Source organism: Seriola lalandi, unplaced genomic scaffold, assembly GCF_002814215.2.
Source record: "Seriola lalandi dorsalis isolate HSWRI2012SDOR001 ecotype SW California unplaced genomic scaffold, Sedor1 jcf7180002054351, whole genome shotgun sequence".
NCBI classification, from domain to species: domain Eukaryota; kingdom Metazoa; phylum Chordata; class Actinopteri; order Carangiformes; family Carangidae; genus Seriola; species Seriola lalandi.
In genome coordinates this window covers 603919-617158 of record NW_019524904.1, presented here as the reverse complement: position 1 = coordinate 617158, position 13240 = coordinate 603919, and the positions used below count along the sequence as shown (strand labels likewise).

Sequence of the window (13240 nt, the reverse complement as noted above, 5' to 3'; positions counted from 1 at the left end):
CGGGAAATGTTCTCAGGAAGCCCAGCAAGGAGTGAAGGAAAAGTGGTAACCCATCTCTCTGGCTCCAACCCGCCAATTTTACCCCCTCTTCTAGCCCCTGGTACAGCCTGATCCAAGCCAAGAGTGAGCTCGTGGCAGCTATTAATACAGTGTGTCGACAGGTCCAATCACAGTCAGAGCCTGGCCGTTCCTTTCATGCTGTGTAGAGGACAAGGGACAGGGGACTGTCATGGGATCAGAGATGATACTAGTGGAATAAGAGAGGTGGTCGAGATATCAAAGTAAGATTTATCAAAGTGCTGGTGTGTGTGTGTGTGTGTGTGTGTGTCTGGTGAATTAAACGGTAATGCTGAATTAAATGCCCTCAAAAGATTGTGCAACAGGCCTAGATTTGGCACTTTAATCAGTTTTACCTGTCAAAAGCAGCAATAAATTTCATATGAAAGAGAAAGTGAGTGATTAAAAGCAGACATTAAGGGAGAGAGGGTGCTTGGGAGTAGGGGGGGGAAGAGGAGAGGAGGAGGAGGCGGAGGAGAGGTGCTATTGTGTAAGAGCTTGTGCGTGTTTGTTTGTGTGTGCGCGCAGACTGTCGGCCAGAGAGAGATGCTACAATACGTAGCTGACTGGCTCCAACATAATTCATTCATTATTGTAGTGTGTGTGTGCGCGCGTGTGTGAGAGAGAGAGAGTAGTGGGGGGTGTGTGTGTCAGACGGTATTCCTGCTCGTCTCGCTCCACCAGTTAAGTTAAATCAGAGGCAGTCACTGGCACACTGCGGTGGTCTCTCTGTCTCTCTGACTGTCCTGCCCTGAAAGCATCAACAGCCTCCTGGTTCAGCACCACAGGTAAGAGCACACATTACCTCATGCTCAGGAATATGATTTTGCCAACTTTTTCTATTTAAAAATTCTAAAATGTTTTGGCTGTTTAGAAGACATGTATCTAATGTTCCAACGCTGAAACGAAAAAGCTTCAGTTTCTGTAAATATTTATCTCACAAGTCTTTTGTTGAAAATCGCTGATATTACCTCAGGGACCCATGTGTAGGAAATGAATGCAAAGAACTAAACCAAATGTTAGATTTGACAAGTGCCACCTGTTGTTGCTGTTTGTCCAAGTTGTTCATGTGAAAGTCCTGTGTGTGCAGAGCCTTTAAAACAACTACTGTAGCTGTGCAGTGGGGATGGGAAGAATCCAAAACTGCATTATGAAACTATACGAGTGGGGGGAGCGAGAGGAATGGAGTCTATGCTAAAGTTTTCTCTGACGTGCCAGGTCTCATATCCCTATAGTCATGGCAAATTTGATTTATATAGTGCCAAATCACAACAGAAATGATCACATTTCATATAGAGCAGGTCTAGACTAGACCGTGCTCTATACTATATTATTTACAGAGACCCAACAATTCCTGCCATGAGCAATTTAGAAAATTGGATCCACTTCCTGATAAACAGTAGCTTTGAGCTGTTTGAAAATCCTCACTTATGAGGAATTCAGTCCGCGAGACACACTGGAAAAAGGGGTGAAGGTAAAGAAGGCAGGGTGGTTGTGGAATAACAAGGATAAATCAAGAAAAGAACAGAAAAAAGGTAACGTTTAATTTTCAGCCTTGTCAGTGAGAGGGGCAGCTGGTACTGGAGATTGAAAATGTTGAGGAAGAGAGGAAAGAAACCGCTGCAGACACCAAGAGTTATGTGTGGGTTTCACCTTTATAGGTGCTTATTTCCCCCTCTTATGTTTATGTTATTTAATATAATCTCAGGTTCTACGGCAAAATAATCTCCTAACAAACTCCTCGCTGGAAATTAATTGAACGGAAAATTGTTCATAATCTGTTATGTTGTTGCAAGTCAAAGTCCTGGTGGCATATTTCCTAAAATACAGTACAGGAAATGAGGGAAAGTTTTTAAAGGCAGAAGTTTGTGCTGTTTAATTGTGCAAGTCACATGAAAGCTCGGTTTTGTAAACAGAAACATGCAGACATGGTTTCTGAAGCCAATATTTCCATTAGCTCCTCTCCTGCAGGCACAAGTCTTCATTTAGGTCATGGACACTGTCACCCTCACTCCCAATCACACACACGTAGACACACACACACTTCATCAAAATCTTCAGTTCTTTCTCTTTCTAAACATGTATTTGTAAAAAGTGCATATTTTAGATGAGAAATATGTTAGTTTGGCACGTTTTTCAGATTAATTGCATGGCACCACTACACTTAAAGAGTTTCTTCGGCAGTCAATGAGGTTTCTGTCGGTTAAGTTTCCTACTTCAAAAACTCTTCAGCTCAAGTGACTCCGTGTAAGTTGAGACAGGAGGAAGTGAGTTGTAGGAGGCTACAAATGAGGTGCACTACGGTTTTGACAGTCATATTATAACTCTGCAAGGAGTAATAGTGACAAATTGAGCATTAATGCAGTTTTCAGATTAAGATAAGATAAAGGTTGGGTTTACAACAACAGGAAGCACTGGTGGCTTGCGGAACGCTCTGTTTACCGAAAAAGCCTACACGAGTGGATGATCATGAGGTGGGAGGCTGAGGTGGTGTGTTCCCAGTAAGATGAACCTCACTTCATAATGGGCTGATATAAATCATTAACTCCATCAACCAGACATTTTAGTGGCTCTCTATGAGCAGCCAGATGGTGGTGCTCATGTCAGAGCAGCCGGGTGCTCAGGCCGAAGGCAGCCACAGATAGCTCTGTTGATGGGAACCACGTTTCTATCCAAAGTCAGCCCAACTCGTTCGGCCCAGGCTGTGATTGTAACTTTTCTAGGTTTAGCTTTTTAAGGAATTCCTATGATCCCAGGAAGAGGCTGTTTTTAAATACCCCGGAGTAGGATTAGAAATGGAATGTCACTGCAGTGTCATTCGGGAGTCAGCCGCCCGCTCTGTGGAACAAAAGAAATCCCCAAACTTCCTCTTAAACTTGATTTTATTCATTGTAAGCAGCTATGTGTTTACAAACAATGCAGAGCCTCTCGGTCCATTGTCTTGATCGAGAGGATGCAGCTTGCTCATGGACCTTGTGAAGTAGGTGTTTACCTTCCTGTTTGTGGTCACCCAGGGTTTATGGCTGTCATTCAGTAATGTGCCATCCCACTGTGAGCTGTAGCTCAATGGACACAGCCTCATTAAATCACCTGCTTCCGTGTCACCTTCTGCTTGTGCCACTTCACCTTTATTATCGGGCTCACTTACATATAAAGGCGGCAATAACTTCCAGCCTTGTTTATATTCACTCACCACACGTCCCGTTGCCTTGAGCATCTCCCTCATGGAAAAATAAAATGCCAAGCCTTCCATTAATGGTAAAGGGCATGGGGTGTGGATTTTCCACTATATTTCCATTTGTGGTCACCAGAAATCGTCTTAGCATCAAGAGATTTTCTTAAACCTTTTTAAATCCCCAAATAGTGAAACTGATATGTGTGTTGTTGCCCTTTTCAGTGTAGTTTAAAATTGAAGTCACCCACTGTTAAAATCATAAAGAAAGAAAACACATGTACAGCAAATCTAAGCAGTGACATCTGTATTGGTACTTTACCCTACCTACTACTTTTGGGCCTGTGCAGGAAACTCTCAAAGATATTTCATTATTCTGTTGCCCTTGGCACCCACACATCTTCCACACTCGAATATCCACACATCTGCAACCGATACGGTTGTTGCTTTAATGCACTGAGGGGTTTTTTCAAAGAATCCATCCACTGAAACCTGGTGGAAAATAAGGAGACTTGGAGATAAAATAGTTTTACTGGAGGAGCTTAGATTGTCTTAATGCCAACCAGAGGGCAGCAGGAATGCAGATAGGGAAGGTTTGTGCATTCAAAAAGTAACTGTAACAGTAGCAGCTGCAACAGGATTTCTGCAAAAGGCAACTTTCAGTATTTTTTAAATAAATGTATGTGCACTAGCTGACAGGTTTTCCATCATGATATCACTGCACTCTATCAGCTGTGAGTAAAATCTTGAAGCTAGGATGCCATCTTGTGGGAAGACAACTGCTTAGTTTAGTAATACTGGTAATACGAAGATTTCCATTTCTATTTAAAGAAAGTAATATACAAAATAGCAAACTTCCTATTCTAAAAAACAGCACATAAAATGGTTCCGTATAATCTATATATGTTATTTACCCATTTCTGAGCTGCAAATTCAAAGCATGTTTCCCTTACAATCTTTTTGGTTTCTATGTAACCACGAACATATTGTCATTTTCGTGTAATTAGTAACAGAAACTATCTTTGCAGCTATAGTAATAGTATACATGAGGCTTATGCTAATATTATTGCATCAGCCCCACTAAGACGCTCACTAAGCTGTTCTATTAAACATAAAGACTCTAAACAAAGGGGAGAATTTCTTCTTTTTTTTTTTCCCATTTCACATTCTGCACATACAAATGAAGCAAAAACTAGCCCTGAGGCAAATTTTCCGCAGCACGCAGGTTTGATTTTCTCACAGAGCAAAGTTTCCACAGAGCCGAATCCCTGCTGTCCTGTTTGTTTAGGTGTGTGCTGATTAGAAGTTCTCATGCTGGGTACAATGTATCTCTGCACACCAAGGGTTTGAAACGTGACATGTCTTTTACAGTGACTGGAGCCTCAACCCCCTCTTTCTCTTTCCTCCCTGCTCCACTCACTACCTCAGTGTTTAATGGTGTTGTTATCCAAGATCACACTTTTCCATGCAGTCTTCATTAACACAGGTCATAACACAAGGCATAAATGTTCTCCTTCCGGGTGCTGACAGTCCACCCAGATGGACGGGCCATTTGATAAACACTGTACAGTTTTACTGTTGCCATTCATTAGCAGAGAGACGATTTAAAGGAGATGGCAAAGAGCAGATTGTCTGAATAATGATGTTTCAAGTGCATTTTTGGAATATTGAATAACATACAACATCTGTTTTTCATGGCTTCTTATTTTACAGAAATAACATAAAGCGTCAGGATGGCTCTAATGTGCAGGTCTTTAATGAGCTGGTGTAGGGTGAGCACTTTCATGGGTGCTCGTGTGGATTAGTGTTTATGGGCCATGCCAGTGGTATAATGATTGCTCTCCCCCTAGACTGCCTGTGACATTTTTGTTGTGTTTCTTTTATAGGACTACGCTGAGGCCCTCGCCCAAGGCCTGTATCAGTCACCACAGACGCACCCTGCTGACAGGGCCCCCTGTTTAAAAGTACCAGGATCTGGCACTAAAAAGGGAAAATGCAGAATATAACGGCAGGAGCAACAGACGGGATAGCGCTGACATGCGGCATGTCTGGAAGCCACGAATTCATCTTCACCCTGGTACCCATCGTCTATGGCTGTAACTTTGTCATCGGCATTGTCGGAAACAGTATGGTGGTGGCTGTCATCTACTGCTACATGAAGCTGAAGACTGTGGCCAACATATTTGTTCTCAATCTTGCTATATCTGACCTCACCTTCCTCATCACTCTGCCCATGTGGGCGACCTTCACCGCCACAGGCTATCACTGGCCCTTTGGTGGATTCCTGTGCAAGGCCAGTGCAGGGCTTGTGATTTTTAACCTCTACACCAGCATCTTCTTCCTCACTGCACTCAGCATTGACCGATACCTGGCCATTGTGCACCCAGTGCGATCACGCAGGTTCCGCACTGTGGTGTACGCACGTATCACCTGTGTGGTGATCTGGCTTTTTGCCTTTGTGCTTAGTGTGCCCACAGCACTGACCAGGGATGTCCACAACATCAAACACTCTAATAATACAGTGTGTGGCATTCTGCACCCGCACATTAAAAATGCCAGGTTGAGTGAGCTCCTTCTAGCCATCAGCCTGATGAAGAGCTTGCTGGGCTTCCTGGTGCCCTTCATCATCATCATCACCTGTTACTGCCTCATCGGACGGGCGCTGCTGGGGGCAAGACACATCCAGAAAAGCTCCCGTTCCCGGGATGACGAAGTACTGCGTATGCTCGCAGCAGCTGTCCTGGCCTTCTTCCTGTGCTGGGTGCCCCATCAGGTGTTTCACTTCATGCAGGTGCTCACCCAGCTGACAAAGGTAGAGAACTGTGCCATCCTGGAAATCATTGACACCGCCATGCCCTTCACCATCTGCATCGCCTACTTCAACAGCTGTGTTAACCCTATCGTGTACGGCTTTGTGGGGAACAACTTCCGCAAAAACTTACTGCGGCTGTTGCGCTGCTCGCCAGGTGGACCTACTGGGCCTCACCTGAGCATCAGCTCCAAGATGAGCGCCCTGTCATTCCGTGCCTCAGAGGCACTGAGTCTTACATCCAAAAGTAAGGCCTCTTCTGACGTTAAGTGAAAAAAGAAAAAAAGAAAGAGGGTACAAGTTCACCCGCCCCACTGTTTTGGTCTGTGGTTAAGAGTCCGGGGATGGAGACATTCCATGCTTTTAAAATCCCCAACTGTATTACCAAGCACTGACTCATGGAGAATGGCTGCAAAGTTACATTCATGTCCCTCTGTGAGTAAGTCAAAGAGATATTTACTACAGTCTGCAGAATAATTATTTGTAAACCATCACACAGCACTCATGCTTGTCACATTCATGCTGGCAAAATTTCTGTTCCACTATATGAATGGGGTGATTCCCTGCAAGAGAAGGCTACACATGATTACATATCGCTTTTTCCATTATTTATATAAGATATGCATGTATGTGCAGGATTTTGTCGCCATAATACAGTGATGGGATACAGTGCAGTAATATATCGTCCAGTGATAACCATTCTGTGTGCTCAGCAGGTCTTTCCAATTGGAACAGTTATCAAATGTTCAGCAAAAACACCAAAGCTAATAAATAAGTCACCCATGCATGCTCTGCCGCAGATTTATACATGGAATAATTGGATATGTGTAGCAAAAATATGATGTAAATTTATCCGTTATTAACATATTTGACCATGACTAGTATCTAAATAGTATTGTCGAATTATGTGCTCTGTGTGAAAATGTATAATAAGTGTTTGCATAATAAGACTGTAATGCTGAGATGTTTCCAAGTCGGGGAGTAACACACTGTATAAATAAGAGTACTACACAAACACTCCTGGTCGGGTGATCATTGTCAATAACTATGGTGGTTGTATTTGTGGTATTTAAACATGTTGATAGATTTTTTTTTTTTCTACTCTCTAAGTGTACAGTTTGTGAATATATGAAAATATGAATAAAATGAAAAATCTACAGTCCAAAGTTGATTTTTTTTTTGTTGTTGTTGATCTTGTGTGTTATAAATCATCAGGAAAATGTGTCATTGGTTACCAAAACATCCAGAAATAACAGCTGATCTGAGATTAAGTAACTGTGAGGAATCAGAATCAAATTACTTTAGCTCAAAGTTTTCCCAAGCAACTCTAGCATCTATTAATCATTGACTATGCATCATGTAGGGCTCTGTTCCTCCACGTAGCACCTAAAAATAGGGAGGATGTATGACATGTTGCTGCATCACAGAAGGGGTTGGCGAATGATCGACAGGTCAGGGGATATAAATTCTGTCCAGGTGCAAGATCAGCCTCACTGCCAACATGAAGGTCCTCCTGCTTTTTGGATTGGTGGCTGTTGCCCTGGCTGGCACCACTCGCTTCGAGGGGTAAATTTTGAATCTTTGTTAAAAGCAAAAGATAATTCATTTCACTCACTCTTGTGAAACACTGTGGCTGTAAAGATCAAATATGCAGTGCTGATGATGAATTTGTATTCCACTATGGACTGGTGCAAGCACAGTGATATAATGTGACTCATCACCTGCTCACTATACATCAAAATACTGTATTTGATCAATGTAAACGAGTGAACAAAATGACTACTGTATTCTTCTGTACATGTATACAGCATTCTGGTTCAATTTAGTTACCTCCCATCAATTTAAACTACGTAAATGTCAATTTGTGATTTGTGCACATTACTAAACTACGCAAGCTAAAAGAGACCCTTCAACTTATTTATGGTAGTTCAGAATTGGAATTTAGAAAATAAAAGAGTTATGGGAAACATCCTCTTATAGATTATGGAGGTAAAAATGATGCCGAAAGGTTTGAATTTTAAAAATACCACCAAGCGAACGCAACATGGCAGCATGTGAGAAGCTTGCAGTTATATATAATATGTATACGTATATATTTTCTTTATGTTAGTGACTCTTTTACTGTGTAGTAAAGAGGCAGTCCTGTAATGTGAACCACATCTTTTGTGTCTATTGTACTGTATTTATGATCCTTCTCTTCTTTTCACTAGCGAGAAAGTCTTCCGTCTGAAGCCTGTGCTTGATGAGCATGTGACCCTCATTAAGGAACTGGCTAAGGACATCGAGGTACCTATCTGCTTTCACACATACCCCCACCTTAACAGTGCTATTCTCACTCACTACAGGGGTTTCACTGGTTTGCTAATGGTGGAAGAGGCTTAACTGGGTCTACTTTTTTGAGCCACTCTGCTAATTTACTCAGTGTATGTCCAGATATGCAAATTATTTCTAACCGCACCGTTTCATTTCACAAATGCTTCGATCAAATATATCATCTGGTATTTTGACATGTCATATTTCTTTCAGCTTGTCAAATAAGAGGCTGAAGTGCTGCATTTGGGATTTCATATCTGAACGTTTCAATATGCTCAAGCGTTTGACTTTGCTGCCATCTGCAGGTCGACTTCTGGAGACCCGAGAGCCCCGAGCTGGTGACTATTGACATTGATGTGGACATCCGCGTGCCTGCCATGTACCTCGATATGGTGCACACCATCCTGCAGCAGAATGACATGGAGCATGTGTAGGTCACAAGACAAAGGTCCCAAAATATAAACATATAATCGACAAGCATGAAATTAAAACGTCAACATAAAACCCCGGGTTTTGTTCTTGAGTTACACACTGTTTAAATGAATCCCTCTACAGGATCCTTATTGACGATCTGCAGACTGCTGTTGAAGCCCAGGCCCAGGGGCCCACTCCCAGAGCCCACAGCTACACCAAGTACAATAGCTGGGACAAGGTATGCTGCAAAAACATTATGTTATCATTATGTTGTGTTAGTCACAATCTCAACCCTGATTGGACTGTTATTATCGTTTCTTATTTGTCCTTCTTTTGATTTCAGATCCAGTCCTGGATCTCCTCTATTGCCTCCTCCAACAGCAACCTGATCAGTAAGCAGGTCATTGGAAACACCTACGAGGGACGCCCCATGACTATCCTCAAGGTATTTCAGGACTTACATAATGATAAGTTTGTAAGTCATACAGTTCATACAGTTCTATCTAACATATGTTTTTTTTATGATAACCTTTAACAACCACAGCTTGGTAGGAAGTCCAGCTCCAGAAAGCCCGCCATCTTCATGGACTGTGGTATCCACGCCAGAGAGTGGATCTCTCCTGCTTTCTGCCAGTGGTTTGTTAAGGAGGTGAGGAGGATACCTGGACAGGCATGGCAAGCATTTATATAAAGACTTCCAAAGATCACAGCACTGATTTTATTTTTATTTTTGCAATCTCCCGCAGGCTATGTCTACCTATGGCCAGGACTCTCAGATGACCAGCCTGCTCAACGAGATGGATGTTTTTGTCCTGCCTGTCTTTAACATTGATGGCTACGACTACACCCACAAGAGCGTATGTTACAATTTCAAGCCTAAACCTTATAGAGACCATTCTGTTTATTTTTGTTATCTTAAAGAATTTGTTGATTTGTTAAATGGATGCCTGACATGTGTATTCTATCCACTTGGGAACTTTAGAACAGGATGTGGAGGAAAACTCGCTCCAGGAAATCTGGTTCCAGCTGCATTGGAACTGATCCCAACAGGAACTTCAACGCTGGCTGGTGCAGTAAGTCAAACATATACAAAGCTATATCTTACAGGGATACACCAGAGAATTAATAGTGCACTTCCATAAAGTTGGGACGCTTGTGAGAAACAGGTTTAAAAATCTGCGACTTCTAGTTCCCAACATGAGTCATTCCGCAAAAAGCTTGAATCCTACATTTACCAAAATGCAAATTGGTAGCATCTTTCATTAAATCCTTCCATCCTGGTAAACTCACGCATGTTTGAAACTCCACCCCTCTGGTTTATAACACATGCTTGCTTTTATAAATATTTGATCTCAATCAGATACTGCATTTAAAGAAGTAAAGAAAATTTAACACAATGTGATTTTCATTTTAATTTCAGCCACCGGAGCCTCCAGCAACCCCTGCAGCGACACCTTCTGTGGATACAGTCCTGAGTCTGAGATTGAGGTCAAGAATGTTGCCGACTTCATCCGTAGGAACAAGTCCATCATCAAGGCCTACATCACCGTCCACTCCTACTCTCAGCTGCTGCTCTTCCCCTACTCCTACACCTTTGAGCTGGCCGCCACCCACAGTGAGCTGGTGAGTCTTCATTATCTGCCACAAATGACGAATTGTACGTACAGCTGAAAAAGGATAGTGACTATGTTAACTAATATACTTGCTCAGTCATAATCATTATAGAATTGTTCATCATGGCAGTGTCACATGCATCAGTGTAGTGCACAACTATATACAGCCTTCCTGGAAATATTTTCATTCATAATGCAATACCAACAGACTTACTGCACCAGACATGTCAGAGACGTGTCAAAGGTAAAAGTGACCTCACTATAAGAATTTAGAAATTGCTGTAAAATCTCAAGTCGCAAAATATCAGCAAATCAAAAGATATGGTATTATATAATATGAATACAATATAAACTTAATGTAATACCTCTGAAGGTGTTTCCAAAAGCAAGAATTCAACCAAGTCCCATTATGTCTCTTATCTAAAGAACACACTTAACTGCTGCAAATCATTTACTCCCTCATATGCATCATTCTCATGGGTGTTTTACCTCTCACTGGGGTGTCCGAGGGCTGCATAGTTAACACTCACACCCCTGCTCCAGCTCTCACACTAACTGAGGCAGATCACATGTCTCTGCCTCTCTATTATTCACTTGTAATTTAAGCGCTCTTCTGACACTTCACAGAACAAAAGAACTCTGGGGATCCATCATAACTCATCTGTCCATCCAGAAATATCATTTCCTGCTTGTGAATTTCTCTCGAGGTTTCATTTCCTGCCGGAACTCACTGAAGCTTTATTACTATGTGATGTAATATCAGTAAAAATGTTTTGGTGGAACTAGAAGAAATGGATGGTGGATGCTGCTGGGGAAAAAAACATTTATTTACCATTCTTGCTACCGGCTGTATTTTAATAGTTGTTTGGTTGTGTATGATATTGTTCTTTTTTTCAGGCAATCTTTCCACTTTTTTTTTTAAAGAATTAATAATGTAATCTTCCACTTATACACCAGAAGTTGAATTCATAAACAATACATTTTACTGTCACTCAATTTATTACATTCAGGTGTTTTGCTAATACAAGTATACTTGGTCTGGTATGACCAAGTATAGTGGCTAATGGTATCTAACTTTAGATCTTGCTTTGTAACAGACATGTTTTCTGATGCTGTCAGAAGTTGTAGATTCAGGAGTATAAAAGGTTCAGATTGATCAAAGTCAGCAACCGACTGATGTGTTTTTAACACATCTGTTTTTTGTTTCCTTTCTGTATTGTAGCTGAAGGTTGCTGAGGGAGCTTCTGCTGCTCTGCGTAGTCTGTATGGCACCCGCTACACCAGCGGACCTGGTGCTGCAACCATCTGTAAGTACATGGGGAAATAGTGTATTGAGAGGAGGCTTGATAGTCTATTTTCGCCTCTGCTATTATGCATTCTGACGTGTTTGTGATTCACAAACCCTTTGTTGCCTCTAGAGGCAACAAAAATAAATGACTTATCGGGAGCCAAGGCTATTCCTTGCAAACAAAGGATTTTTTTGGCCCCCAAAAGCAGTATTTGTATGAAAACACATCCAGACTGTCCCAGGTCATCAGCATATCCCACTCTGAATAATCCCCCTCTTCTTATTTGCCCTCAGACCCCGCTGCTGGAGGCTCTGACGACTGGGCCTACGACCTGGGAGTGAAATATTCCTACACCTTCGAGTTGCGTGACACTGGTCGTTATGGCTTCCTGCTGCCTGAGTCTCAGATCAAGCCCACATGTGAGGAGACCATGCTGGCCGTCAAGTACATCGCCGCCTATGTGCAGAAGAACCTCTATTAACGAGCGGAACTGCCAGGACCCCTGCCAACTCAGCTCCTCTGTACCAGCCCCCAGCCCCTCCAACCTCTCAGCCATCTCCAGTCCGTATCCATGGATACGGACACCACCCGCCATGTTTCCTCGCTGTGCTTGACAGAATGTCAAGATGAGAGCAAACAATAAAATCAATGATCCATCCCCACATGCTGAATCAATTTTTTATATCTATATGATAACATAGAATCTGATGGACTGAGCCTTTGTCATTTGTATGAAAATATACATAAAAACTGTGATTTATAGTGAATAAAATAATGCTAACAATTTACACCCCATCACTACTAGGCCAGAAAACATGGCTGCTGTAAATTATTATTTCTTGTAAGTTATGAGAATAATGTACTTTTAAAAAATCTTTCATGTTACAAGAAAACACAACGAGACACTGAAATTTAGTGTCTATGTACTAAAACAAGACAATGCTTCAAGGAACAAAAGGATCCACCAATTTACTATACCAGCTCCTTTGAACCCTGGTGATCCCTTTTGTTCAGCTGGCACTGTTCCAGTGGTGGAGGGTGGGTGGTACGTGACAACCACAGACTACTCATTGGCAGTGTATCCACTCTACCAAGCATCTGCCTGAGTGGAGAAAATAGAGGAGCCAAAGAGCAGCAGGGAATCTAACTGCGCTGGCACACATTTGTGAAGCAGAGGGTAGAAAGGTAAACTTCACCGACTGCTTTTTTAAAGGAATTATGTTAAATTTGACAAGAGATTTAACATTTTTCATGATATGTGGTCAAGCAGTGCTTATATTTTCTTTAAAAATCATTATGGTATAAATGTTTGTAAGGAATGTTACAAATACCCATTTTGGGTGCACTTAAAGACCCTGAAAAAATTTAAATATAAAATCTGCTGAAGGCTACAACTTATCCCTTTCCCTCAGTATTGGACCCATCTTGTATAATACTACCACACTACTTGATCTGAGCTCTACTGAGACCACTAAAAATAATACACTGTTGTGTAACACAGTAGGACCAATGGCCTCCACAACTACCTCTGTTTGTCCTGTCACTGTCCTGCTGTAGATTATTTATTCCACAA

The 13240-nt window shown here is 41.9% G+C and overlaps 2 protein-coding genes across 3 annotated transcripts; both read left to right on the top strand.

Annotated features, from left to right (window-relative positions):
* The first annotated feature begins 573 nt into the window (after positions 1–573).
* Positions 574–7204, top strand: agtr1b (angiotensin II receptor, type 1b). Of its 2 annotated transcripts, none has more exons than XM_023407934.2 (2): positions 574–845; positions 5116–7204. In XM_023407934.2, the coding sequence occupies exon 2, from the start codon at positions 5223–5225 to the stop codon at positions 6309–6311; it is 1089 nt and encodes a 362-aa protein (XP_023263702.1). In that variant the 5' UTR covers positions 574–845; positions 5116–5222; the 3' UTR covers positions 6312–7204. The 2 variants fall into 2 exon arrangements, with proteins under 2 accessions (XP_023263702.1, XP_087030551.1); XM_087174425.1 differs by lacking the exon at positions 574–845 and adding an exon at positions 1502–1592.
* Positions 7205–7481: 277 nt separating this feature from the next.
* LOC111656271 (carboxypeptidase B-like) lies at positions 7482–12329 on the top strand. Its single transcript, XM_023407927.2, has 11 exons — positions 7482–7604; positions 8249–8324; positions 8657–8781; positions 8907–9003; positions 9109–9210; positions 9310–9414; positions 9512–9622; positions 9748–9838; positions 10186–10388; positions 11601–11685; positions 11961–12329. The coding sequence occupies exons 1-11, from the start codon at positions 7540–7542 to the stop codon at positions 12146–12148; spliced, it is 1248 nt and encodes a 415-aa protein (XP_023263695.1). The 5' UTR covers positions 7482–7539; the 3' UTR covers positions 12149–12329.
* Positions 12330–13240: the final 911 nt, after the last annotated feature.